This window comes from Vicugna pacos, chromosome 18 (assembly GCF_048564905.1).
Source record: "Vicugna pacos chromosome 18, VicPac4, whole genome shotgun sequence".
Taxonomy (NCBI): domain Eukaryota; kingdom Metazoa; phylum Chordata; class Mammalia; order Artiodactyla; family Camelidae; genus Vicugna; species Vicugna pacos.
The window spans coordinates 13,978,676-14,006,086 of record NC_133004.1 but is presented as its reverse complement, the minus strand read 5'-3'; the positions used below and the strand labels follow the sequence as shown (position 1 = coordinate 14,006,086).

At 50.2% G+C, this 27,411-nt stretch overlaps 1 protein-coding gene across 8 annotated transcripts in view; it reads left to right on the top strand.

The window, feature by feature from the left end:
* CLEC16A (C-type lectin domain containing 16A) overlaps window positions 1-27,411 on the top strand; it is a 195,423-nt gene that overhangs the window by 69,851 nt on the left and 98,161 nt on the right. For 6 of the 8 annotated variants that reach the window (XM_072942207.1, XM_072942203.1, XM_072942205.1 and 3 more), the window contains exons 13-19: window positions 4,928-5,050; window positions 7,429-7,538; window positions 8,324-8,368; window positions 10,920-10,970; window positions 14,037-14,165; window positions 18,821-18,856; window positions 22,099-22,219. In XM_072942207.1, the coding sequence (XP_072798308.1) occupies window positions 4,928-5,050; window positions 7,429-7,538; window positions 8,324-8,368; window positions 10,920-10,970; window positions 14,037-14,165; window positions 18,821-18,856; window positions 22,099-22,219 (615 nt within the window). The remainder of the gene's footprint in view (window positions 1-4,927; window positions 5,051-7,428; window positions 7,539-8,323; window positions 8,369-10,919; window positions 10,971-14,036; window positions 14,166-18,820; window positions 18,857-22,098; window positions 22,220-27,411) is intronic. The other 2 variants (XM_072942204.1, XM_072942206.1) reach the window with 1 other exon arrangement.

Sequence of the window (27,411 nt, the reverse complement as noted above, 5' to 3'; positions counted from 1 at the left end):
AACACTGAAAGGATTTTCAAGTAGAAGCGTGACATGATCAGATGGAAATTTTTGGAAGAATACTCTGGCTACTGGATGGAAAGTAGGTTAATGAGGGTGAGGGAGAGAGTTGCAAGGGGGAAAGCTGGGAGGCTTGTTAGGAAGCTGTTGCTAAGTCCAGGCAGGGATAATGTGGATTGAATTACGGCATGTTGGCTGTAGAGATGGAGAAAATTGGAAGGTTTTACAATATATTTCAGAGCTAGAGCCAGGATAAGCTGATGGACTAGATGTGGGGGCTGAGTGAAAGGAGCACTTGGGCAGCTGTGTGTGGCCATTTACTAAGATGAGGAGACAAGGGGAGGAGTGAGGCTGGGGAGAGGGACTTCTGCTTGATTTGGTGGCAGGGGGCACCACAGGAAGAATCTGGGCGATGCCAAGGGCCCTGCCTTCTGCTGCTGTGTGTCTGGTAGTGCCATTTCCAGAACCAGGGAGTATGGGCTATGGAACCGGTTTGAAGAGGAAGCTGGAGAGTTTAAGTTCAGCACCCTGAGGCCCAGGTGCCTAGAGGACCCCCAGGGGAAACCTGCCTAGTGAGGGAGCTGCCACTTGTTTTATGCTCTGGTCCTGGCCTGCAGGGAGCCCAGGGTCTGCATTTGGTGGGAGTTGTTTGGTGGTGGTGATGGTGGTGGTGGCTGGTTGGTTGGGGTCTGGGTTAGGCAGCAGGAGGTTAGCTACACTTAACCTTCAGCCTCTCTTTTCTAGATTTGTGCCCTCCAAGTAGGGCCCCTAATGAAATGGTCTCTTTCCGATAGATTTTTCATCATAAGACAATTTTAACATAAAAGCGATGTTAATAAAGCCAAATGTTAGCTCAGGCCTTCCAGTAAATCATAATAGATTAGATGCTGCACCGAAATGAATATCCCACAGTGGAGAGGGTTGACTGGTTAGAGGAAGGCGCTTGTTGTGATTCACTTGGGCCCCGTGATGAATTCTTGTTCGTATCTGTAATAGCAAATGCAGCCTTCTCTCCTTTGTCAGGTCTGCAGGGCCCTGGCCCAGGGGCGTGGGCTGCATTTCGCAGCTTTATCTTCTTAAAGGTTCCCCCACTCCACCCACTACTCTTCTACTCCTGCTCCTCCATTTATCATTGTTTACCCAAGACGAATCTTAGGCTTTTTGCTGTTTTGTTTTGCTGAGAAATTACTGGAACATGGATGAGAGGTATAAGAAAGGTTGAAAGGGAATAGGATAAAGGGGGGCTTTCGCCATGCAGAGAGCTGACAAAATATCATCTTGGGTCTCGACTGACACATAATCAGAACTGGAAGTACACTGGAAATTGGCCCAACATCTGGCTAGCTTTCGAAATAGCTGATCTATAGTTTTCCAAAGCTGGTGATGCTTGCGGGACTCCAGCCAAGGAGACCAAAAGAAAAAAAGTTTTGACCATAATTTACCTGGCACGACAGTAGTCTCCTTGTGCAGGTTTGTCCGTCTGCTTCTTTTCATGTAGCTTTGGTCTGAGTCTCTTCCACCCCTGTCCTGAATCCAGAAGCCAGAACACAGAGGGGAAGCTCAGGAGCTGGTTACTCACATTGAGGGGCTACACCCGTCCCTTCTGCTTGGGAGTCTTTGAATTAGTTAGGGAGAAGTTCTGCTCCCGCCTGCCTCCAGCCCTGTGCCTGCTGGGTGGGAGTGCTGGTAGGAGGGACCTGTTCTGACTCACTCGGGCAGAGCGGATCGGACGCAGACGGGAAGGGAGCGAGGAAGCATGTGGTCTGCCGAAGTCTGGATGTGCGTCTTCCCAGGCCATGTGAAGTGCCTCTGGGTTTCTCTGGAAATTGTCTGTCACCCGGCACTTAAGGGTTGAAGCAAATAGGACAATATATTATCTACAGTGTTTACCTTAGTCAAAGGGAAATGGCTAGTGAAGGAACTCTGTTGGGTTTGCAACAAAAGCTGCTTCTCAGTGACTGGAAACGCGTGTTGTGTGTGTGTCGGGGGGTGTCTTTGTCTGTCTGGCTGTCCGTCCGTCCATCTGCACACATGCCATTTCCTTTTCACGTGCTTTTCACATCCCTTGTTATATTAGCATGTTGACCTTGTTCATTCACAGCTGTCAGCCACTGTTTTGTTTGGACCCAGAAGAATGTCTGGAGCTTTTGAATTGCTGCACAGGCCTTGAAAGCCAAAGGCCAGGATAACATTCAGAGTAATAGAGGGGGTGTTAGAGACCGTGGTGGGAGAAAGAGAGAAACGGGGAAGGAGATGAGGCACCAAGCCCAGGAGGAACTTTGGGGAAAGAGCAGACATGTTTAGAGGGGTTGTTTTTACAAAGCTTTGCCTTGTGTTGTGGGGAGTGGACCCTGTTCTCTGTCTCCCCTTGGCCGGTGGTAAAATCCACCTCATGTAGAATGCGTTGCCGTATGGAGTCTGTTCGGGGAAAAGTGCTAGAAACTTGGAGATCACCTCGAGTGGCCAGGGGAATGGAGACCACCCCAGAGTTGGCCAGAGCACAACCAGACCATGTCACCTGCTAGCTGCCCTCCAGGGACCCTGGTACCCAAGCTGTGCCTGTCCCTTCCCCCCAGTGTCTGTCTCATCACTTCCTCCCAAAGCCCCCCGCCCCGCTCTCCCCAAGCTCCTCCACACTTCCTGCCCTGCCCCTGAGCCTGGCAAGCCCTGGCCATCCCTGCACAGCTTATCCTTCAGATCCAGCCTGAGCTGCTTGTCCCTTGAGCTGTCCCCAGACAGCTCAGCAGGCCTTCTTTGGCTTTCTAGAATAGCTTGATGTCAGCTTTAGTTAGGTGGGTTCACTGCACGGGTGGTGCCACCCCCTCCCCATCTCGATCCTGCCCACCTTTGAAATCAGTACTGATCCTAACTGTGCCTCTAACTTGTTCTGTGACCTTGGGGATGTGATTTAACATCTCTGAGCCTTCATTTCCTCACTAAAGAAGAGGTTTTGTTGGAATCTGGTCCTGTGAAGTTGTGGAATTGTTCCAGCCCCCGGGGTTCCCTCACTTCACAGAGAGAGGAGCTGCCAGCTAAGAAAGGTCAGGATAACCTGGGCATGTTTTCCTTCCCATTGAGAGAAGATTTTGCAACCGATTTCCTCATTTTTGACAAATTCTAAGGGAGTCGGGGCAATAATAGGAAAGAGACAAAAAAAGGGAACTCGCCGTGGAAATCCAAGAGCTGATCCTTGTCTGTGTCTCCCTGGTTCTGCCGGTCATGGCCACCTTCTCGAGGAAGCCAGCAGCTGGGTTCCTTCCTCTGTCTTCTTTGAAGGGGGATGATGGATGGCGGGTCATCAAGTTGGGCAAGGAGCCATTTTTTCCCCAGAACCACTGCCTGACAGTTCCCAGAGGGCCAGGAGCTAAAGGGTAGAGTGATTCGGCCGGTATTGACGTCTCTAGGGGAAAAACCCAAATGCCAGAAAGATTCCATTGATGTTCTTCTTGCCACTTAATAAACCAAAGTGCTTCAGAGTTAGACATTCAGCATCCAAGTGGGACATAGAAGCTACAGATTAAATTTTCATCACAATCAAATTTTTTGAGGAAGCTGCATTGGCAAGGTGTGAGAGAGGGAGCTGCCCAGCTCCAGACCTCGGGCCGTCCCTCAGCCGTGTCGTCTCCTTGGCATGACTTCGCCTCTGGTTTGGAGCTGGAAGGAATTCAATAAAGCAAGATATATTGTTATGGTTTATTACGTCAACGTGTGAGTGTAGGAGTTACTTAGAATCCAGACAATCAGCTCTTCAGTGCTATCCTCCACTATTTTGTCAAGGTTCTAAATGAAGCGTCATCTCGTACTCAAGGGGCCGTATTTCAAGAGTTCCGAGAAGTGCCACCTTCCCCCCTTTCGTAGAATAACAGGAAAAGACGTGCTTCAGGCATAAACAGTCCTTCCAGTCTCCCAGCTTGAATCAAGCAGAATGTTTGTTTCTTCAAATGTAGTTTTCCAGAGCCAGGCAAGATGAGGGGATAAAGGTTTGGAGCACCTCTTGTCCCACACCCAGCCTGGTGAAGTGGTCCCAGCAGGTCTTCCTGTCACCCCGGCCCCCAGGTTCTGCTTTAAGAAAAATGACACTCTAGCATGACTGGGACATTTTGCTGTACACCAGAGATAAACACATTGTAATTGACTGTACTTCAATTAAAAAAAAAGAGAGAAGAGAAAAAAGACACTGTTCGCAGTTAGACTCCAAGCGCTCTCTCTTTCCTTTCCCACCCACCTCTCCCCTGCCATGTCTTTCATCTTTTCAATGCTGTTAGATTTCACTGGAGGAAAAATGATTCCTCTGCCTCTTAAAGACAGATCCACTCTATTGGTTTCGTTCTATTTGCGCCCTTCTGTGTGGCCCAGCGCGGCACCTGCTGCCACCTGTGTGCTTGCCAAGTGGCGGGCCCAGCTCCCCCAGTCTGGTATGGAGAGCTGGAGGTGCGATTGGTGGGTCTGGCTAGAGTCCCCTTTCTGTCTGCTCTGTTTCCCCCATTGTGCGGGTGGCCTCAGGTGGCAGGCAGACCTGGCACGAGACAGCAGGAGCGCGCTGTGCAAAAGGAACTCCCTTTTCTTGTTCCCTTTCCTCTCTTTCTGATAATGCGCCGGAGCATGTCACCATTCAAGCTTGCATGACTCAGCACCTCATGTTGTCCTTTTTAACACGGCCAGAGCAGGCCTCGGGCCACGGTGGCCACAGTGAGCAGCCAGTCAACAGTCTTCAGCTAAAATGTAAAAACACTGTTGCTGTCAATATTGTAGCAGTGCTGATTTCCCATTTACAAGTAGTGATAGCAAATGTATGTTTTAGTATATTTACTTAAGTTCCATTTACAGAAAACGCTGAGATGAGGTCTAGTACAGGCAGTGCCCAGTCGTGGCAGGAATCACGAGGGTGGCGCCTCCACTTACGGCTCACCTCTCCTGTCTGTTCCAGGCATGGACCCTGAAAAGCTAGAGCGAATCCAGCTCCCAGTGCCCAGCGCAGCCGAGAAGACCACCTACAACCATCCCCTGGCGGAAAGGCTCATCAGGATCATGAACAACGCCGCGCAGCCAGGTGCGTGGCCATGCTGGCTGTTCACGGGGATGGCAGAGCTGCAGGGGCCAGGCCCCCACACTGGGCACCAGGAGCCTTGGCTTTCTAGACTCAGCCGTTGTGGGGATCCAGGCAGATCTCAGCCACGCCCTCTGCCTCACACATCTGTGTCCTGGGCCTCCTATCCAGCCATGTCTTCATCTCTTTCTCCCCCCTTCCACCCTGATAGTATTTGTGCCAGACCCTCTCTTTCTTCCCATGTTATACTCAACCCTTCTTTCATCAATTTTGCCAGTGTCTGCAGCTGTCCTCTCTGGGTGGCCCAAGGTCACATTTGAGCATGAACTGGGCTGAGGGTGTGAGCAGGCATTGAAGTTTGGATTGGGTACTCTTGATTATGTAAGACTGCTTAGTGCCTGCCACCTGTCAGCCTAGTTCTGAGGTTTTGGCCAACACTGACCTGCAGCCCAGGCAAGAGCTGGAATGACCTAGCACAGCAGTTCTCCACCGGGGGCAGCTTTGTTCCCCAGGGGACATCTAGCAATGTCCAGAGATGTTTTTGGTTATCACAACCTGGGGAGATGGTGCTCTTGGCATCTAGATCTAGTGGATAGAGGCCGGGATACTGTTGAGCATCCTGCAGTGCACAGGACAGCCCCACACAACAGAGGATTGTCTGACCCCAGATGTCAACAGTGAGAATCCCTGGTTGCAAGGCAGGGAGAGAAGCCATTGGGGTGTGAGTGAATACACAGAAAAGGGCCTGACGGAGATGCAGCCTGGTGGAGAGGGAACCGCTGAGCTGAGCAATCAGGAGAAATCCAGGGAGTGGGCCCCAGTCAGTCTCAGGAGAAGGGCAGGGCTGGGGGTTGTGATTGCAGATGAGGACTTCAGAAGTCAGGGGAGTGGTGGCCAGAAGCACAGTGTGACTGCTGGGGAGTGAGTACAGAGGCTTGGAGAAACAGGTCCACTGCTTCAAGGCTGTCACCAGAGTATCAGTAAATTCAACAAATATTCACTGAGCACCTCCTGCATGCCAGCCTGTGTGTGCGAGTGAAGGGCATCTAGGAAGTAGGAGGCAGATGTGGCTCCTGCCCTCCAGAAGGACAGCCTGAGACTCCATGTGGAGGTGGAATCGAGAGCTCAGAGTGGGATCAGGGCCAGAACTAACACTGCGGGGCTCACAGATGGTTTCTAAAGTCACAGGAGGGGAGATGTCTGGAGGGGAGGTAGCACTGGAGCCTGGCCAGGCTCCACGTAGGAAGAAGAGGGCCAGGAGGTGGGTGTCTTGGGTGGCTGAGGACCATGGGGTGCTTAGTGGGGTCAGTTTCTGCGAGAGGTCCAGTCGGGGGAGGCAGGAGCTGTGAGAGCCGGACGTGGCTCAGTGATGGAGAAAGCTTGAAAGTGGCCAGGGTGTCTGGGGGAGGAACCTCCAGGCTGGGGAGGACCAGCCAGCCCCCTGAGGACGATGTATAAAGCAGCCTGGATTTTTGAAGAAAAGAGGTTGGGGCAGCTCAGAGAGACAATCTAGAAACTTCAGTAGGGCCTAAGGAGCTTGCTGCTCCCTCTCTTTCCCTTGAGAGAAGGGCCAGTGGGAGGAATAGTGAGCAGCTTGGCAGGAGCTTGCCAAGGACGAAGGGGCTTGGTGGAAAATCAGTCCCCTTCCCTGGAGGCAGCAGCAGGGTGTTTGTGACCTGGCCCACAGTGGGGCTCAGTGGAGGGGCAGGCACGAGTGAGACTGTGCTCTGGAGAACTCCTGAACTCAGAGGAGGGTGGGCAGGCAGGTGCCGCCGGCCCAGGGCAGCTGCTGGGCCGGGTGGGGCTGGGGTAGGGGCAGCAGCCTCGCTGAGACTGACCAGCCTTGTCCCTGGCAGCCCCCTGGCATTGTATCGTGCTTAGGGAGGCCCACTTTTACTTCTGTACAGCCGGTTCATTTTGGGGCCAGCAGATTCGTGACACACAAGGCATTAAAGGACAGGCAGAGAGGTGTGCAGTGGTGTGTCTGCCTTGGGTTTTTCCCTAGTGGCTCATCCTGGTCCCTGGAGTTTCCCAGGCCTCGGAGGTGTTGCCTAGAGACTCTCCCTTCTCCTGGCCCCTCCTTCCACATGGAGACCTCTCCCCAGAAATGAACTTAAGGGGTGTCCTGCAGTCAGGCAGCCACAGGTGTTTCTAGGGATGATGCCAGATGTGCGTTTTGGCAGTCAGGGCACCTGGAGTCCATCAGGGCCCAGGGTGAGACTTGGGGCAAGTTGGTTCACCGCTCTGAAGCTTCATTCTTTAGAATACTCATTGCAGAGGGTTTCAGAGGGACTCCTCGAGGGAGCGTCTGTAAAGCCCAAGAGACTGTTCAAGGGCGTGAGGCCCAGGCTGTGTGAGCTTGACCCGGGTGTGTTCTGCAGACGGGAAGATCCGGTTGGCGACACTGGAGCTGAGCTGCCTGCTCCTAAAGCAGCAAGTCGTGACCAGCACGGGCTGCATCATAAAGGACGTGCACCTGGCCTGCCTGGAGGTGAGGGCCCTTCCCCCCACCACCTGTGCCCCAGGGAGAGTAGGGGGAGGTTGGGGGGAGCTCCTGGATCCAGATCTCCGCAGCACCAGCGCGAAGAAGCTGGGCCCGATACCCCAGAACGCCACCCCACACGCTTGTTCCCGTGGGTCTTCCCTTCCACCGAGGTGGGCTTGAGGGTCCTGCGTAACTAGGGACTTTCAGTAGTTTTTCTTACCATTATTTTTGGTTCTGTATTTGTCTCCAGGATTTTTTTCTTCTTCTTTTTGTTTTATGAAAGTTTTATACATGTACAAACACACATTTATTTACTTATGGTTTCTCATGCTTCTGTATACATTTATTGTTTTAAGTAGCTTTTATTGTTTCCCCTCTTGTTTTCCACGTTTATTTTAGAAAACTTAGTACAGAGAGATAGAAAGTGACCTCTTTTACTTTTAACACTTTGGTGTGTGTCTTTCTAGATAGAAACATACACTCACACACACACACATAAATGAATTTTTCTTTTTATAAAAAGGGAGTCATCGTGGCTGTATTTCAGAACCCCCCTCCCTCATATCACTGTATATTAACAGCTTTCCATGTCATCACATTGAACTGTCCTTCCTTTGCCCGTTTTTATTTTGAGCTCCTCCTCCCACTACAAGGAGGGAACTGCTTTATAGGTTATGGATATCAGCCCAGCATCTGTCTTTCATACACTCAGATTTTAGAATTTGTGATTTACCCAACTCACTCACCTCCGGGGGCCCTGCCTCCCTCACGCCCTCCCTCTCTCTCCACAGGGTGCCAGAGAAGAAAGCGTCCACCTCGTGCGGCACTTTTATAAGGTAAGTCGCTGGCACACAGTGGGCGGAGGTGTGTGTGTGTCACATAAACAGGACTGCAGTGTCCCCAGTTATTTCTTACACCCATGGTTGCTGAGTAAAAACGTTCTATGTCGTCATCCCCAGAGCAGTGGTCTCTGCACTTTTCTGCCCATGTGCTCTTATCAGTGCAGCCTCTGAGGTCTCACCCCTAGTATGTGAGCTTGTTCATCAATTATATATGAATTTGTTTATTGATGTGTTTACATGTAAATTGCAAGTTATATACAGATAGACATATGACTAACTTATGAACTTACGTGTTCATGAATTATATTTGTTTTACATGTAAAATTACTGAATTACATGTGAATTTATGAACTATATGCATGTGTGTTATTTATACGTGTACAAGCAAACCTCAGGGATATTGTGGGTTTGGTTCCAAGCCACCGCAATAAAGTGAATATTGCAGTAAAGAGAGTCACACAAATTTGTGGTCTCCCAGTGCACATCAAAGTTATGCTTACACTATAGTCTGTTAAGTGTATAATAGTTTTATGTCTAAAAAATGTACATACCTTAATTAAAAATACTTTATTGCTAAAACATGCTCACCATCATCTGACAACGCAGGGTTGTCACAAACCTTCAATTTGTTTAAAAAAAATGCAATATCTGTAAAGCATAGTACCATAGATGAAGTGTGCCTGTATGCTGAGAAATCTCACACAGGCTTCTAAACAGTTATCATGAATTTAGTGACAGTCTGTAAAGGACCACCATGACTTCCAGTATCCGGAAAATTTGTAGATTCCAGGTTCCGGGTGATTAGTTTTAAGATCACTCCTTGTGGTGGTTTTGTTTAGCTCTTTTCTTAAGGCATAATATATTCTTAGGCAGGGCTCATCGTTGTCAGCAGCGGTGGATTAATCCATATGTCAAACAGTGATTATTACCTGATTATTTGGCCTCCACGTCAACTCTCACCAGATCCAGTTGGTGACGGCTCCCCCTGGTAATTTGGCTGATGAAGAGATCCTCCTGGGAGGAACCTAGTTGTCCGTGCTGCTGTTTTCTCATTCACCTGCGCTTTCATTGTTTGTACTCTCTCTGAGCTGCTGTGAATTACATATATGCACAGGAATCTTCTTTGCAAGAAAGTTTTTAAGCCACTGTCCATTACTGTCAGTGTTTGTTGAGATAAAACCAGGTCAGGTAATCTGGAAATGCACCTCGCTGGGCTCAGATGACCCCATTCAGCTGTACCACGGCGGACGTGCCCAGACAAAGGTGCACCACTGCGGGCCCCCACGCACCGGGGCGGAAGTCCCAGTCTCCCTTGACCCACCCAAACCGCGCTTGGCCTTGAAGTGAGGATACGAGTCCTGAGCAAAGTCATCTTTGAAGCTCTTTCCATTATAACTGCACTTAGTTTGTTTCCCCCTGGAAAGCTTCTGGATTGCAAAAACAGGAAGGCACACAGGTAGACATCTTCCCAGAGCACTTTTCTTTCTCATAAACAAGAGGAGAACTGGATCTGAATTGCAGCTCCCTTCTCCCAACCCAGGTTTTTCTCTCTTTTATCCTGTAAGGTTTGCACCCTAAGTGTAATATCTCAGCAGCTTTTGGATATTTTCAGGGGTCGTTATTGCATAGTTCTTACACCACAGAAGAACCTTCAGATTTATCTGTAGTTCTAATAACTGAAAAAATAAATAAAGGTCCTGTCGCTTTCCCCACCCTGACTCTGTGTGTGAGTGAGATTCAGGACTTAGAGGGCAGGACAGAGGCCAGTTCTAACAGTCCAGATGCATTCAGCCAAGCCTGCCCTATCCTCCCGAGCTGCAGGCCCATTCAGCGGCAGTCACGATGACCATACACTCAAACTCATTTCGTCTTCTCAACGACCTGCACAGACAGGGACTGTCATCCCAGTCTTGTGGTGAAATAAAGAGAGATTCCGAAAGGTACAGCTGAGATTGGCCCCTAGTTTACGTGTCTCACAAGGAGCCAGTTCCTCCTTACCTCCCTGTTCTGAGGGGGACCTCCTAGCCAGAGTCCTCAGGACTGCAGGAACCCCAGAACCCCAGGCATGCCTCAGAAACAAGGGGAACAAGACATATAATTGTAGCGTTAAGCATATTTAATTATACTCTTCCTTTCAGAAGTGCGCAGCCTCGTCGTTTTAACACGACAGCGTAACCAAGAATCTTATTTTCTCCAACCATTCTCAACAAATAGACAATGTTAAATACTTGAAATATTAACCATTTTTATATTTTAATTATATATGAAGTGATTTTTGTTGTTTTAAATTAACCGCCTTGACACTAGAAATCGAACTACATACGCTTGAAAAAAAGGAGAAAAACATTGAGAGGTGCAATTTGATATTTGGGCTTTTGTTTGAATGTGTGTTCGTGTTCATGTGTGTATTTTACTTCCTGGTGATTTACGAGAATTCGCTAATAAAAAACAGATGGCCCCAAAAGCCGCGAACTGAAGTTTACAATACTGTGTTGTTTATGGAAAAAAATATACATAATCTTCTCTTTCCTTCCTTTCTTTTTAGGGAGAGGAAATCTTTTTGGACATGTTTGAGGATGAATACAGGAGCATGACAGTAAGTGAGGGGCCAGAACGCACCAGTGGGTCTATGAAGCTCGCCCTGCCGAACCCCGAGAGAGCTCGTCTAACCAAAGGACAGAGATTAGTGGAAAAGTGAATTGAAAACAGGGCCTCTGGATCCCCGTCACTGAAATTTCAGATGACATTTACCACCCCCCCCCCCAATTGGGCTGAGTCATTAGATGGGTCAGAAGGATTCACTTGGACGTGAATAGGACTTGATTGAGGTCTTAGTCCATGTCAGGAGTGTAAATCCCATCGTGCAGGTGAAATCTCTTAATCCCCACGTCAGCCCGATGGGAGTAGCTGCTATCGTGGTTCTGCTTTTGCCGTATAAGAAACCGAGAGAGAGGGAGGTGCCCACGCGTGCCTGGTCGTTGAGGAGCAGAGCCAGGATTCCAGGGCAGAACAGTTCACCTCCCAGTGCCCCCACCTCCTTTGCCACCAGAATGTTCGTGCATGTGGCTCTTCCTTGAATCTGCAGCATCAGCCTGGGATCTTCCCTGTCCATCCAGCAGGCAGAATCGTGCAGAAAAGATAGTTGCAGAAGATTGCAGCTTGTTCCTCTGTTTTGTTCATTTGTCTCTAGGTCCCCAGCACCTGCTCCTTAGTTCACACTCAATAAATAGATGATAAATTATGCTTTTCATAGGCATTCCTCACCGAATAGTGAAGTGATTCGGGAAGTTTATAATAAATCCAAGTGTTTAAAGTGTCAAAAAGAAAGAGGCAGGCAGTGTGCGCTGCGTAGCCCCCTGGCTCCTTGGCCCGTCACTGGGTGTCTGGAAGGCTGGGCCCTCACCACGTCCTCACTCACAGCATGTCTGAGGCCTCGCAGAGCCTTTTGAAGGGAAAGATGTAAGTTGGCATAGTTCACCTCCAGAAATGCCCCAGCAGCAGCCAGGCCTCCTTGCGGTGCTGCACGGGCTGCCCCTGTGCTCCCCACACCTTTGCTTGCCGCACGCCCTTATCCCCCTTATGCCCCCAAAGAGTGTCTTGGCCTTTAGTCTTTGGACCGTGAATTGGAGCAGAGTGGAGTCGGGTCAGCTGCCATGCTACTTTACCCCCGTGACATTCCCTTCTGCAACGTAATTCTCCAGAGTTTGCTTCTTGTTTGGAAACATAAGGCTCGTGTGTCACTTAACGATGTGGAAAAGCTCGGGCTCCTAAACCCCGGTTCAGTTTCCTCTTTTGCTGCTTACTAACTGCAGCCTTGGGTGGGTGGCTTATATCCTGAGCATTGATTTTTCCATCTGTAAAAGGGGGCCCAAACCACATAGCTTTCCAGCCCGCATGTGAACTACCTAAGGGCTGCCTCCGGTAGACGTTAGGCACCACGCACATTCGGTTCCTCGCCCTCCCTCCACAGGGAGCTTCCTGGGTCTTGCTTGCTTGTCTCAGTCGCACATTTATTGTGTATCTTGCACAATGCCTGGCACTCTGGAGAAATAAAAGCTGACCCACGCCCAGCCCCCATCCCTGAAAGTCAGTTGTTAGCTCAGACTTTGTGAAAACCAGCTGCTAAGCTCAGTAAACTGCGGGCGGGCCCAAAGGTGCTGCCAGAGCCAGGCCTTCACTAAAGCCAGGCCTTCACTTCTGAGCCTTCCCTGTTTCTCTTGTCACCTCTTGTTTAATGCGGAGGCGTAATGAGTGTGGCCGACCTTGAGAGGGTCTTCCTGGGAAGGTGGTTGAGAGCAGAGAGAGCTGCCAGGGAGTGAAAGGCAGGCTGCGAAGGCCCTGCCGGAAGGCTGGTGCCACGGGCACCCTGGGTGGGAGACTGGGCTCTGCCTCCCCGGGATACAGGGGTTGGGATGGTGGACCTCAGGCCTTTGGAGGAAGGCTTAATGGGTCCAAAAGGAGGAGGCAAGCAGCATGTGGTAAGTGGCTCCCTATACACCAGATCTCCACATGGCTGGGCCCTCACCCAGCCTTGCCCTGTTTAGTCAGCTTTATGTCACAGGAGGGAAAAATGTGTGATATGATTGAGACCCACTTTCTATAAAGAGGAGACACACAAAAAAGCTCATGGTGCTTAAGGGAGTAAAATTAATTCCATAGAATATTTCCCTTTGTGAAATGTCATTCCTTTATGATGCTAGGTAAAAGAAGTGTCAGTGATCAACAACACATATACATTAAGTGGTCAGTACTGATGCGACACAGTTCCACGAGGGGAGGTAATGTTATCATGCGTCTTCGTAATCAGAGAAGGCTTCCTGGAGGTGGTGTGGAAGGAGGCATACAGCTCTGTCCCTGACTGGTCCGGTGGCTGTGGGCATACACCCTTCCTTTGAGCTCAGTGCTCCCCTCTGTAGTATAGGACAGCACCAGCACCTGCGCAGTAAGTAGGAGGCGAGCCTTGAGGGGGCCGGCAAGTACTAGGTGCTTAATAAGTGGCTTGGTTCTGTTATCCCAAGTAAGAAGACAAAGAAGGGGAAATGCTGGCTGTGTGGTATAAATCAGGGGGTCTAGAGCCACGCAGGCCTGGGTCCATATTTTGGTTCTGCCACCAGCTGGCTGAGTGGGCCCAGATCCGTTCTCAGTTTCTCTGAGCCTCATTTTCTTATTGAGTGAGGAAGCCTCCTTTCTAGGGTTGTTGGGGGAATTAGACAGTCCACCTCCTGCGCTGCAGTCCAGTCTCCTTCAATGAAAGCTGCATCACTACGCCTGCCGTCATCGTAATTGGAAGTACAGGGGAAGGAGGCTCACACACAGAGGGCCCCCTATAGGGACCACCCATAAAGGGGCTGGCCTCCTTACTGAGGCTCCTCTCCATGCTGGGTTGTGGGTGGGATGAGAGGGTACGAAAGCAGAGCTTTCACAGCAGGAGGCAGCTTCTCCAGTGTCTGAACTGTCACTGCAAATGAAGGGAAAATCTGCAACTCAGAAAACAAAAAAGGCACATCTCTCACTGGCCTGGCGGCCTCGAGGCTTCTCACCTCAGTCTCCATCGGGGTTGATGTGGTCACTTACTCTGTGCGGGTGGAGGTGAGAGGCCGCTGTGACCTGCCCCAGCCCCTTTCTCCCTTCAGTGAGGCTCCTTCCAATGTGTCTCTTCTAGATGAAGCCCATGAACGTGGAGTATCTCATGATGGACGCCTCCATCCTGCTGCCCCCAACAGGCACACCGCTGACGGGCATTGACTTTGTGAAGCGGCTGCCATGTGGTGACGTGGAGAAGACCCGGCGGGTGAGTGAGCGCTGGAGCTGGCCTCTCCTGGGCAGCTGTCAGCCAGGAGCCCTCCCGGGGCAGGGAGGGATGGGGCTCTGATCACATCCAGAGCCCACCTGGCAACACACATTTGGATAGCCAGGGACAGCATCTCCCTCATACCCTGCCACCCAGCCTCACTTTCCAGAGCACTCGGCCCTTTCTTTAAGCAGAGATTGACATTCCATTGCATCTGGCACCGGATGTCAGTTGCAGGCAGGTTGCCTTTGCTGGTGCAGAGCTCGGCCCCAACCCCAGGGCTCTGTGAGAGGAAGGAGGGTGGGCAGAAGGAGCGTGGGGGAGTGAGCTGTCGGTGCAGCGCAGGTAAGGCTGCTGGGAGATCTTGGCCCAGAGAGGCTTGGGACCCAGGACCCCCAGAGGTGGCGTGGCGTTAAGGTATCTGAGTGATCTTGGGGCGAGGCACACGCAAGTGAAGTTGTGATTCTGGCCGGCCTGCGGGAGGGAGGTGTGTAGAAGCAGATTAGTTCTCAGAACTCAGCTGCAGCTTCCGTTATCAGCACTTTTTTTCTGAAGCTGTCTCACAGGGCTGTTCACGGTATTTTATCTCACTCGTACGATCACAGTTTCTTTCTTAGAAAGCACCATAACCTTTTCCTAGAAAATCATTCCCTGGAGGTGTGCAGGTTGGTGAAAAAAATTAGAGGAATTCATTTCACTCGGGTGCATCATCAGCCTGTCCTCCTCTGAATTAATCCAGGTGTAGCCAGAGTGGCAGAGGTGTTTAATGTGGATTTTGAGAAGCAGGATTGACCTGCTGGATCTGCCTCAGAGGATTTCGTGGCCTTCCTGCTGGCGATTTTGCCTTGGAAGCCTGGGGGGTGGGGTGGGACAGGGTGGAGGCAGAGGAAGTTGGGCCCATGTGTCTGAAGTCAATCCACATTCCCTGCTGTCTGACCAAACCCACAGACCTCACCGCAGGACCCACCCTGCCTGAGCCAGTGACGCCTTCCTTCCTTCTGCTCCTGGCCAGGGTTGCAGGCCCCGTGGCCCGGTGCACGGTTGTATTTGTGGGTGACAGTGTTTACATTGGGCATTCTTGGTGTCGGCTTTTACTGGGGGACTGGTTCTGACATGCGTGTTGTGTCTGCGACTCCTTCACGGAGCGGGACGCTCACCCTTAGCCTTTGGTTGGCCTGGGAGATGCTCCCCAGCAAGGTAACAGCGAAGCCACACATCCAGTTGGTCTGTCATGTCCCCAGGCCAGAGAGGACCCTGTCCCCCATGTCCTCTTGCCTTCATTTTGGCCCATAGTCTGTCAGGTCTTACTAATAGTTATATGAGCTCATAACCTTTGTGATAAAATGGATCATTCATACCAGTTCTTTACATGAATTTCCTCATGTGATTCTACAACTGCCCTCGGAGAGTGGCACTAGTATTACCCTCACCTAACAGGAAGAAACTGAGGCACGAACAGGTCAAGTGATTTGCTCAATATCCCCCAGCTAATAAGTATCAGAGCCAGGATTCAGCCCCAACAGTGTGGCTACTCTGACCCCTGCCTCCCACCGCTGCCTTCATTGAGTTTATTAGCCCTATTCAGCGCTAGACACCAGGGACACAGAAACCCAGCCCCAGTTCTCAAGGAATCAGAGTCTAGAGGGCAAGGTGGGAAAGAGGCAGCATCAAACCATGGTCCAGGACCGTTCCTAAAGGAGCATGGGATCAGGTCCCTAATCCTACCTGGAGGAGGAGGTGGAGCAGCACAGAGGGATGGTCCTTAAGCCCAGACTGTGGAGAAGTCTGGGCAGCTGGAGGTGTGGCACATTCCAGCACCTCCCAGGAGGGGACCGTGGCTGGAGCCTAGCGTGAGGGAGGCTACGTGGGAAGTGATGGGGCTGGAGGGGCCGGAGGAGGCGGATCTCCAGGGTCTAAGAGCCCGACAAGGACCGTGGCATTGTTAGCTGGTTCCGGAAATCATGCCCTGCTGGCTTGAGGTGGACGGTCCTGGTCCACAGGAGAAATTCAGGGGCGAGGCGTATGGCAGAGGGAGGGTTGCTGGGGCTTTGGGGTTCCTGCTGCCTTCTGAGCCATTGTCTCCTCACCTAGAAAGCAGCAGGGCCTGTCCCGCCAGAGCTGTCGCGAGGACATAGCAAAAGGCAGAAACACCCTGGGGCAGGGATTCTTCTTCCCTTGCCCTCACATCTCAGTTCAAGTGCCTTGCCCTTGTTGGGCTGCACGGCCCAAACTGCTAACTGAAGCACGGGCAGAGCACCTGGACGCCCAGGCTCCCCGGGGTCTCTCACTCAGCCTTATAAACTTAAAAACAATGAGTTTATAAAAGCAACTCTCAAGTCCCAAGGCCCGGGGGTTTAGAGCCAGGGAGATAGTGGCAGGATGAGATAAAACAGGGCTGGCCACCTCAGAGCAGAGCCGTCCACCTTGGAGAGGCTTCCCTTTGTGACTTCCAGACTCCCACTTATAGAGGGGAATTTCAACCCCTCATGTCAGTCCAGTTCCTGATGCAAGGCAGCTGTCTGGAATCCTCCAGAAGCTTAGCTCCTTAGCCATTTCAGACATCAGAACACAGCAGTGTGCTTTGAATTTGAGCTAAAGGAAGTGTATGGTTTAGCAAGCAATTGAGGGCTTATGTGGTTTGTTTCAAGTTCTCTGCTTGTATCCCAGAGAACATTCCATTTCGTCCTTTTGGATTCAAAGATTTTCTTTTCCTTTTTCTTTTTCCTTTTTTTTTTTTTTTTTTTTTTTTTGCCAAGCGTAGACTTTTCTAACTTTTAGGAGGCTGACCCTTTTCAGAAATCCCACCCTTTATTTTCCTTAAAGACTTGTCAGAGAAGATCAGACCACCCTTACTGGTAAGTCATTCCTTCATACATTCATCAAAGAGCCACTGGACCCCTACTGTGTGCCAGGTGCTAGGCCTGAGGGTGCAGAAGTGAACGGGGTAGATGGCCTAGCCTCTGGACCTCACGTTCCACGGAGGGAGGAAAGTTTGTCAACAAGTAAGCAAATGACAAATCTGATACCAGACTGCAGGGAGGGCTCTGGAGGAAACAGGGTGGCACCGCTTTAGAGGTGATCTGAAGCTGCTCTGCCAAGGTGACATATGAGCAGAAAGGTAAAGAGTGAGAAGGAGCCAGCTGTGCAGAGACTTAAAGGAGGCACTTTCCAGACCAATGGAGTAGTGAGTGCAAAGGTCTGATATGCCAAAGAGTAAGTCGTGTCCGAGGAGCAGGGACCTGGAGCAGAGTGAGGGACAGGGACAGGAGGGAGGGCCAGGGACTTCCAGGCCATGGGGAGGCATCTGGCAAGAGAGTCATGCTTTCCCCGTTGCATTTTGCAAGTTACACTGTTTATTCTTTCCTTCGACGTATCTGTTGAGCATTTTCTAGGTGCCATGCACCGTGCAAGATGCCTGAATAGACAGAACAAATAATGAAAAATAAAACCCAGGGAGCAAGAGTCCCACTGAGCCATCCCGGCTGAGAAGGGAAATCCATGTTGAAATGAGGTCTTGGAAACTACTGGGGTCTGATGAGAACATGCAAGCAGAACCTTGGACTTGAGCTGGACCTACCCCACATGTAAGGACAGCTGAGAGAAGCAGTTAAGAAAGAACACAGAGGAGGAGGGTGTAGCTCAGTGGTAGAGTTCATGCTTATCATGCATGAGGTCCTGGTTTAATCCCCAGTACCTCCATTTAAAGAAAAAAGTAATTAAAAAAAAATAAACTGAATTGCCTACTGTCCCCCCCAAAAAAGACAGAACACAGGCTCATGATTCAGACCAACCAAGGTTCAATCCCAGCTTTAGCTGTGTGACCTTGAGCAAGTTACTTAACCTCCCTGAGCCTCAGGTTCCTCATGTGTCCTGCCTCTCAGCTCTTGCCCAGAGTAGATGGGACCTGCTGTGAGGTGGCAGAACCATGGCAGAGCATTCTGGCATCTTAGGTGGGAAACAAATCAAGTTTTTAATTATCTAAATCTACTTAAGCCAATGCTAGAGAAAAGAGAGGGAGAGGACTTTCTGGTGAATACCAAAATCTAAATTTAGGCCACTAATCATCTTTATGGAGTAGCCGTGGAAGCCATTATGAAATAAAGATATTTGCATGAATATCTTGTCCCTGCATTCTGTGTGCGTGTTGCCTTGTAAAACCACAAACAATTTTTATGTTTATCACTATTGACCTTGAGGAAATAGAATATTTTGCTTTTACTTTTTGGATGTGTATTACACATTAAAGAAAATACAGTAACATCTCATAAAGTTTCGAAAGTTGAGGGAAAGAATTTCCTGCGATTTCATCAGCCTAAACCAACAACACAGATGTTTTATGTGTCTCCTCCCACCTTTGTTTGCAAACACGTCTTTTCTTGCATGCAGGGGGCGTGAACCATGGACTTGCTTTCATCCTCGCCACTTTTCTCTCTCCATGTAGAACAGGAGGTTTCTGACATTGTGATACAGTCTGAATAGGTCAAACTTCTTAACACTGCAGGAAAGTTTATCTCGTGGCTTCTGCCGTAATTTACTTAGGCATTTTCTGGCTGGTAGACATTTTGGTTGCTTCCAATATTACATTATTTTCAACTAAACTGTAATGAGCAGCTTCACGAATACAGTGTTTCCTTTCTTTTGGCTTATTTCTTTAGGATAAGTTCCCAGAAGTGGAATTTCTGGTTCAAAGGGTATGCACATTTTTTTTGTGACTCTCTACATATTGCCAAATTGCTTTCCCAAAGGGCTATGCCCACTTTAAACTGCTTCAGCACTCTTTTAAGAATGACTGACTTTCACAGCCCCGTCTGTGGCCTCAGTGCGCTTCTAACCTGAGTGACTGTCGCCTTCACTCCTCAGCTTGCAAGTGGGGCAAGGGAAGTGGGACAGAAGGCATGGACTGAGTGTTTGCTCCAGGGCCGGCCCCAGGGCTCAGGGTGTCCCCTGAGCTATCTCATTGCACCTTTGCAGTGGCCTCGTGATCGGGGTGTTGAGTACCCCATTTCCAGAGCTCCAGCCCGGGTTCAGGAAGTTCATGTGGCTCACTTGACCCCAGGTTGAGCCAAGGTCTGTCTGACTGGGAAGCCGTCCTCCTGCCCCACTCCCGGGACTCATTCCGCAACTCTCCTTGCCGGTGTTTGCTCCCAGCTGTGTAGAAGCAAACTGGACGGGCCTCTTCTCTATATTTGGGCTTGCTCAGCTGTCACCCTTTTCCAAATCTAATCTGTTCTTCCAGAGTCAGTCTTCCTGGCATTCTATAGAAGCACTTGAAAGAATAAGAATTCCTTTTTCCTTTTCAGGAATACTTTTTTTTAATTTGTACATTTATTTAGCGAAGTCAAGAAAAGCACTCAATAAAGCCTGAGTCCCAAGCCTTCAGTCTTTTGAAGGCAAAGACACGTGGTTGGAAGAACACAGACTTTGGAGTCTGGTTATTAGTTGAATCACCTTCGGGCAGGCTGCCTAACGTCTCTGGGCTTTGGTTTCCTGTCTATAAGATGAGAACCATGCAAGGTTGTTAAAAGGCTTGATTGAAAAAAAAAAAAAAAGGCTTGATTGAGGTGACATGGTGCCGCCCCCAACCCTGGCAGGCCATGGGTAAGCAGAGGGGGTGGTGGTTGTCACAAGGGGTAGTGGGATGATTTGATGACCCTTGTCCTGGTATCTGTTCTTTCCTTTGTGGATTCTCGGAGTTGTGGGGCTGGTCAGCCAAACACTATAGACACCCACGGAAGCCTGGCTTGTGCCCAAGTGAAATACCTGGCCTGTGGGAATCCGCCCTCGTGTTCATGGGCGCGGGCTGCTCGCACATCCCTCCTTCTCTGAGGGTTGGGGCAGGAACCAGGAAAAGTATGGAAAACCAGAAAAACCCGGGGGGGAGGTATTTTGGTTTATATTTTTAATTATTTTATTATTATTATTTGTATTTCTGGAAATATCTTCCATTTGTTGCTTGAAGAGCAAAAGCAGATGTTTAACCAAAAAGGTCTATGACATTAGAAGCCAAATTCCAAACTCCTTTTATGCTGGGAGGTTTCTGGTTTTCAGAGTGATGGGCTGTAGAAAGCCACATGCGTTTCTCTTTTCTCATCCCCCAGCTTGGGTTCTGCTTGATTGCTTTGCCTTCAGAACCCCAAGAGGAAGGGGCTTTTGAGGCAGAAATGAAGCGTCCTCTCAACGTGGACCTGACTGTGATGGGCCTTTTTCTCCTGCTTTTTCCCCTCATCTCCGAGGTCATGACTCCTTATGTGGGAGCTCAAACTGCCAAAGATTTCAAGTGACCACTCACATCTTGGGCATTCTGCACTTGGGCTGGCATGGGTGTTTGAATTTCCTCATGTATTTGTTTAAGTGACCCAAGTATCAGACATACCTGGGTTCAGACCCCCGCTCTGCCTCTCATCAGCTGTGTGAACTTGGTCACTGTGGCCCTCTCAGCTCCATTTCTTCCTGCGTAAAATCTTTGCATTGCAGCAAGCTGCCCACAGCGCCTGGCCCCCAACTGGGCTTAATAAATAAATCACGTTTTGCTGTAATCTGTCCCCCATCCCCTGTCTCAGGAGGCACCCTGTCATATAAAGGGCAGCCTCCCCTCTCCATGGGCCAGGCCTACAGCCTCAGAACTGGAAATAGGAGGCCAAGAAGTGGGCTGTGTGGCTCCCCAGTTGCGACAGTGGTTTGTGCCCATGCCCTCCCCGTGCTCAGCTCTGGAGTGGCTGGAGTAAGGGGTGGTCACCCCCTTACTGAATATGTGCACACTGCTTCCCTGCCAGCACCATCTCAGAACCTCTTAGCAGCCCTGAGCGGTAGAGGACCCAACCCCCATTTCACAGGTGAGGAAATTGAAGCTCACGGCCTTGCCCAACGTGGTAGAGCTGGGAGTCCAGCATGGACTTTGTATGTCTGACTCTCAAGCTGTTTCCCTCAGGCGGGCCCTCCAACTACGGGTTAGGGAAAGTGACCCGGAGGCCACCTCCCCTGTGGCTGCCCCTCTGCTTCCTGGCCTCTGGTTGGTGGACAAGTCAGCCCCAACCTAGGACTCAAGGGGAGGGGACCTCCAGGCCAGGCCAGCCCCAGGATGAAGGCTGCTTTCTGTACCAGCTTCTCTGGCTTCCGGGGCCTGGGATTCTGCCTTGTCTGCTCTCTGGAACTGCCTGGCTACACTCAATTCCACTGAGACTGCTCTTTAGTGAGCCAGAGATCCCTGTGCTGATGGGGCCACCTCTGTCCCCAGAAAGCTACCTGGGGAAGTCTGAGGGGCTCTCAGGGCACTGACTTGCTGCACACCTTTCAGGTGCCAGGTCCTCTGGCCCGTCAGCAGCACACCCCCTGTGGTACAACCCCTATTGTAAGGCCAAGGGGCCTAGGCTTCCAGGTGAAGGGCTCGGCCAGGAAAGAGCAGGGTTTTGATCTAGTCTGGCTAGCTCTGAACCCCACCAGCATCTCACCTTCTGTCCTCCCCCAACCCCCACATTCAGTAGGTGGGACCTTGAAACATTGGTGATTTGGATTTCCAAATTCCATGCGGTTCAATTGGAAGAGGCCTGGTTCTTGCCCTGCCTAGATGTGAGCCTGGGGCACATCACTTCTCCTCCTTGGGTCTCATGGCATCATCTGTGAAGCAGGGCTGCCTGCTGAGCAGGGGTGCTAGGAGGTAACACAACACTAGAGGAAAGGTCCTGGCAAATGACAGGTGCTCAGTGAGGTGAAGTGGCCCAAACTGGAACCTGTGGACAGTTGAAACAGGCTGTGTCCTTCGTTTTCTTATCTTGCTCTGAAAGCACCCGAACCACAATACTGGGAGACGTGGACTTTGTTTTGTTTTGGTTGGTTGGTTTTAAAGCAAGAGTCACTATGTGATTTTCCCATATGGAACATCTCACCGAAATGACTTCGATTTCACTCTTCTCTGCCCTCTGAACTGTGCACCCAGGCCATCCGGGTGTTCTTCATGCTCCGTTCCCTATCACTGCAACTGCGAGGAGAGCCCGAGACCCAGCTGCCTCTGACACGGGAGGAGGACCTGATCAAAACAGACGATGTCCTAGATCTGAGTGAGTCGATCGTCCTGAGTCCTGGCATTGGGGGGTGGGGAGGGCGGGTATGGTGCAGGGAGGACGCCGCCAGGCTGAATCACATGTCACTGGGAGGGTCGTGTGCGACCTGCATGTTGTACTGGTGTTGATCTGTGATGGTGAGCTAATAGAGCGTGCATGTCACACAAAACTTTCGGAGAGAGGGCCCTAGATTCTAGGCACCGTGAAGTCAGTCTGTGGTCCTGCTTTCTGGAGACCAAGTGGAGCTGTGCAGGTGTTTTGCTGAAAACTCTGTGCACGGTGGTTGGGGGTTGGGCACAGCTCCAGGATCCCTGCCCTCCATATAGTCATAACAGCACCAGTTTGATTGGTTTTGTGTATAAAGGTTTTCCGTATGATTTTAATGACGAAAGGATTCTGCTGCTAAAAAAAAGGAAAGCTTTCAAAAATGCAAATCACCAGCATTTAGGTAAAGATGAAGACTTTGGGGGCCAGAGAACCACGTGCTCAGCCAGCAACCTTGGGCTACTTACTTAACGGTGCAATGCCTTAGTGCTCTCCTCGGCAACATGAGGCTGAGATTTAAAGGAGACAGTGGGTATGAATCCTGGTGATGTTCCCGTAACCCTTCTTATATGTGTATAGCTGGCTCTTTCTTGCATTTGCTGTGGGGTCGTGCACACTGATGGGCAAAATCGTTTTCAGTTTCTTAAGGGCATTGTAATATATTAGGACTCTTTGGTTATAAGAGACAGAAAACCCAACTTAGACTAGCTTAAGGAAAAAGAAAGAGGAATTGGCTGATATCACTGTAAAGTCCAAGAGTAGTTTTGCCTTCAGGCATGGCTGGATCTAGGTACTCAAGCAGCAGCATTAGGAAGCTGCCACCCTCCATCTCTCAGTTCTGCTTTCCTCTGTTCTGGCTTCATCCTCTGGAGGATCTCATCAGGTAGTGACAAGACGGCCATCAGCACCTCCAAGATCTGCTGAACTAGCTGAACAGCCCTGGCAGAAATAGAGCTTCTCTTTCCCTGTAACTTTTATAGAAGTCCAGGGCAGTACTCTCATTGGCCTGGCTTGGGTCACATGACCATCCCTGAACCAGGCAGTGGTCAGGGGGATGTGATTCACTGATTGGCTAGGCTGGGGTCACATGCCCACTCTGGAGCTGGGAGGGGGAGAGCTATTCCTTTTGAACCCCATCACCAGGGAATGCAGAAGCAGGGGGCCCTCAAAGGGAGCTCACAAGAGAAGGGAGCTGGAGAGGCAGAAACAGCAGATGGCCACTCTTTGTAGTGTACAGTGAGGAGAGGACCCTTGTTTTAAATTAGCTTTATCGAAATATAGTTTACATCTAATAAAACCCACCAAGTTTTAGTGTTCAATTGAATTTTGGCATAACTATTCATTTGTGACCAGCGATTGTGATATAGGCCATTGAGGGTTGGATTTTGAGCCAGATACCCGTGCCCTCCTCTAGACTCCCTTGAGCAAATGGTCGAAACCACCACAACTTCCGTCTCCTCCCATGTAAAATGAAGATGATCTTCCTTATATTATTGGGATGTTTTGAGACTTGAGTGAAATATAATATGAAATAAATGTGACTAGGCATCGTGCCTTGCGTGTAACTGCACTCAGGAAACTGGAGTCACCGTTGCCCCACAGTCAAATGCGGTTCTGCATATAAATAGCAGAGCTCACCACCTGATAATTGGAAGATTCTCGGTAAGTGATTATTACGAGTTTTACCTGATTGTCTAACACCTTTTTCTAGCCTCCTTGTTGTTTGTGCTCTTTTTTCCTTCTCTCTCTCTCTCGGAAGAACACAGACGCTCCATCTCCTCTGTGCCCTATGCTCATCTTCTTTGGCCCTTTCCTCCTTGAGAAGTGGCCACAGGGATTTCTGTAAAGGTTTAAATTGATGGAATTGGCTGGGGAGACCCATAAACCAGTCTTTCTCTGATTTGATTCAAGGAAAGAGAAACAGTTTGCTTTAAAGGGGGCCATTCCGTCAAGGCAGCAAGAATGTTTGCATCCGTGAAATGGAATTAAATTTTATGCTGGGAATTCGCATTTCTTCCCCCCTCCCCCTCAGAATGGCCTGCTGAAACAAAGGTTAAAAGTATTTCACTTATCAATTTTAATTGATTAGATTGCTAGTTGAGATCACTTAACTGAGCCTTTTTGGGTAGTTGGCCATTAAGAAAGTAATGGCTGTCTGTCTTTACCCAGCCTGATTGCAAATTATGTCTTTGCTAAAGAGGGGGCCAACCAGAAAGTCCTAAGAATTATGGATTTTAGGAGCACATGGTACTAGAATAAGATATGCATGTGTTGTTGGTTGATTTTTTTTTTTTGGTGATTATTCTTAAATATTGGAGCTTCTCACCTCCCATTGGGGAAAAATTAACATGCCTTGCACTTCATAAAATGCCTTCTGTGTACACAAAAGGTAGGAAGCATCATAATGGAGATAAAGACATCCATGTTTGCTGAATGTTGGGGGCTTGGCATGCTCCTGATGGGGTAGTGTGTGGTCTCCCTGGAGTTTGAGGAGGCCGTCTCAAGGAGAGGTATTTGGGGTTGGTCAGCTTTTATATAAGGTGGTACGGAAATGCCAGCTCCCCATAGCAGGAAGAGGTGACTTTTTTTACTTTAAGTGTATTTACTAAACTTGTCACACTTTGATAAGAAACCACAGCATAAAAACACTCATGTCTGCTGACCAGCAGCCGGCCCCTGGGCCAGGTTTGGCAGGTGAGCTCTGGCCAGGTGGCTTCTGACAAGGAGCATCAAAGAGACTGACACCCCTTTGGAAAAGCAGCAAACTGTGCTGACAGCCTGCTTTGTTTTCACTGGAGAGGAAAGGTCAGGGACTGGCAGCCATGAAGGAAGGAGAGGAGGGCGGAAGGGAAGGGGAAGGAAGGGGGGATGGGAAGGGGAGCCAAGACTAGACTAGATAAAATAGATTAGATTTCCAGAGAGAATAACACCATGAATCTATGTACCCAGCCTTCAGCTTCAATAGTTATTACCCTTTTGTTCAGCCTCATTTCATGTGCACCCCCACCATTTCTCTTTTTAACCATCATCTCCCCACCGCCCCTAGTGGATTAAAGCAAATGGAAGACATATTATTACATCCATAAATACTTCTCTCTAACAGATAAGGACTTTGAGTTACTCTTCTTGATTGAATTGGTTGCCACCATCACAAACTGGGAGCTTCCCAGCCCAGCTGCTGCTCTGGTGGAGCGCAGAGATGGGGCCTGTGCTCCCCTGTGTCCCACCAACCTGGCCCCATTGACATGTGATTTTGCAGCCCCTGCTGTAGTTATTGGAAGTCAGTGGCATTGTGACCTTGCTCGGGGTCTTAATGCTTGTGAGGCTCAGCAGCCTTGCCTTTAAAATGGTTCTAAAAGACTTTAAAAAGAGGGCTGTTGAAGATCAAATGAGATCACGTTCAGGAAGCAGGCAGCGCCCCGCTTGGCGCATTGCAGGTGCTTCCCCGCCGCAGCTGCTGAATAAGCGAGACAAAACTCATACTGTGGGGCTCTGGGGTGAGCACTCTCTGCTTTGATAATGTTTTGAGGGGCGAGTATCCTGAAGTATTTAAACAGTTGGTCACTTGTATGATGACACCGTTTTGGGGGATAAGAAAGACAGTTCTGGCCATGTGGGCCCGGATGAAGGGAGCTGTACCGTGTCCAGGTGGGGTGCACCGGCATGTCTACCGACGGACAGCACCAGCACTGCTCTGAGGACGAGCAGAGGAGAAGCCAGGCTCCTGTCTGTCTCGCCTGTGTCCAGATGACATGGGCAGTTGCAGCGGGGGAAATTCTCCCATTACCAAACACCCTAAGGGGATACCAGGCAACCAGGCATCCTCAGGAAACTTTCCTTCCCAACCTTATCCACATGGGCACTTGACATTAACATAGCTGTGGCCATACCGCATGCTGCCCACACCTCATCTTGTATTCTGATTTTTTTTTTCAATCCATTCATCAAAAACCCATCCATTAATTCAGCTACTCATTGGGCACCTGCTGTCTGCCGGGCACAGTGCTGGGAGCTGGGATGCGATAGTGAACTAAAGCCAGACTTGGTCTCCGCTCTGTGGGGCTTCCACCACTTGGGGCAGGGGCGGGGGGAGACGACAAACAGGAAAGGAAGTAAATGGTAAATGAGCAATCACAGGTTGATTGAGGTGGCTCGGTGGAGAGGATGAGCAGGGTCCAGTGGTGGAGAATAACTAGGAGAAGAGACCTCGTGTGCTGATTAGGGAAGCCTCTCTAGAGAGGCACCGTGCAAGGGGGCCCAGAAGATTCCACGAGAAAATGCGAGGATGAGGCCTGCCAGTTCGAGATGTCAGAGGTGAGGGTAGAAGGTGGGAGTGAGCTCAGTATGTCCCAGAATCCTAAAGGAGGCCGGTGTGGCTGGCAGGTAAGGAGCAGAGGGGAGAGGGGCTGAGGTGAACTAGATCTCAACTCCAGTGCAGTGGGAAGCCATTGAAGGGTGCCCGTGGGGACAGCAGTTCTAGAACCAGAGCTGCCGGGTCAGACGGTGCCCACAGAGGCCCGTGAGCTGTGTCCAGGGACTGGAGAGGCCTCGTAGCCTAGTGGTTCTGAGCGTGGGCTCGGGAGCCAGACTGTGCCGGAGAGAAATCCCAGCTTGGCCCCTTGCCACCTGCCGGCGTATGACCTTCAACGAGTAACTTGAGCTCTTGGTGCTTCTGTTTCCTCGTGTGTAAGTGGGAGTTGTTGGGAGGAGTCAGTGAGTTAATATATGTGACGTGCCTGGAATGGTGCCTGGCACAGTTGCAGGGAGGCCAGTGGCAAGGGCACAGGGGCCAATGACAGTGGGGCAAAGGGCATGGGGACGCAGTCTGAGGGCAGCATTTTGTGGCTGACTCACCAGGGCGGTGCTGGAGATCCAGCTTGCCGCTGGTTGCTGAGCTTGGGGGCAGTCCTGGCAGCAAGGGCTGGGGGCCAGTGATCCCATAATCTGAGGGGCCAGCCCTGGAGGTGAAGCGAATCCAGACCAAAGATGAGTGGACAGAGAAGAGGTGCCAGGAGGCAGCTCAGCCGAGATGTCCAGGGAGCGGATCAGAAACCTCTTCACATGCTCCCCTGAAGCGGTTTTCCATATTGTCTCATAGAGTTCAGAACTGCCGTGTTTAGTAGCTTGCATAATATTCCACTGAC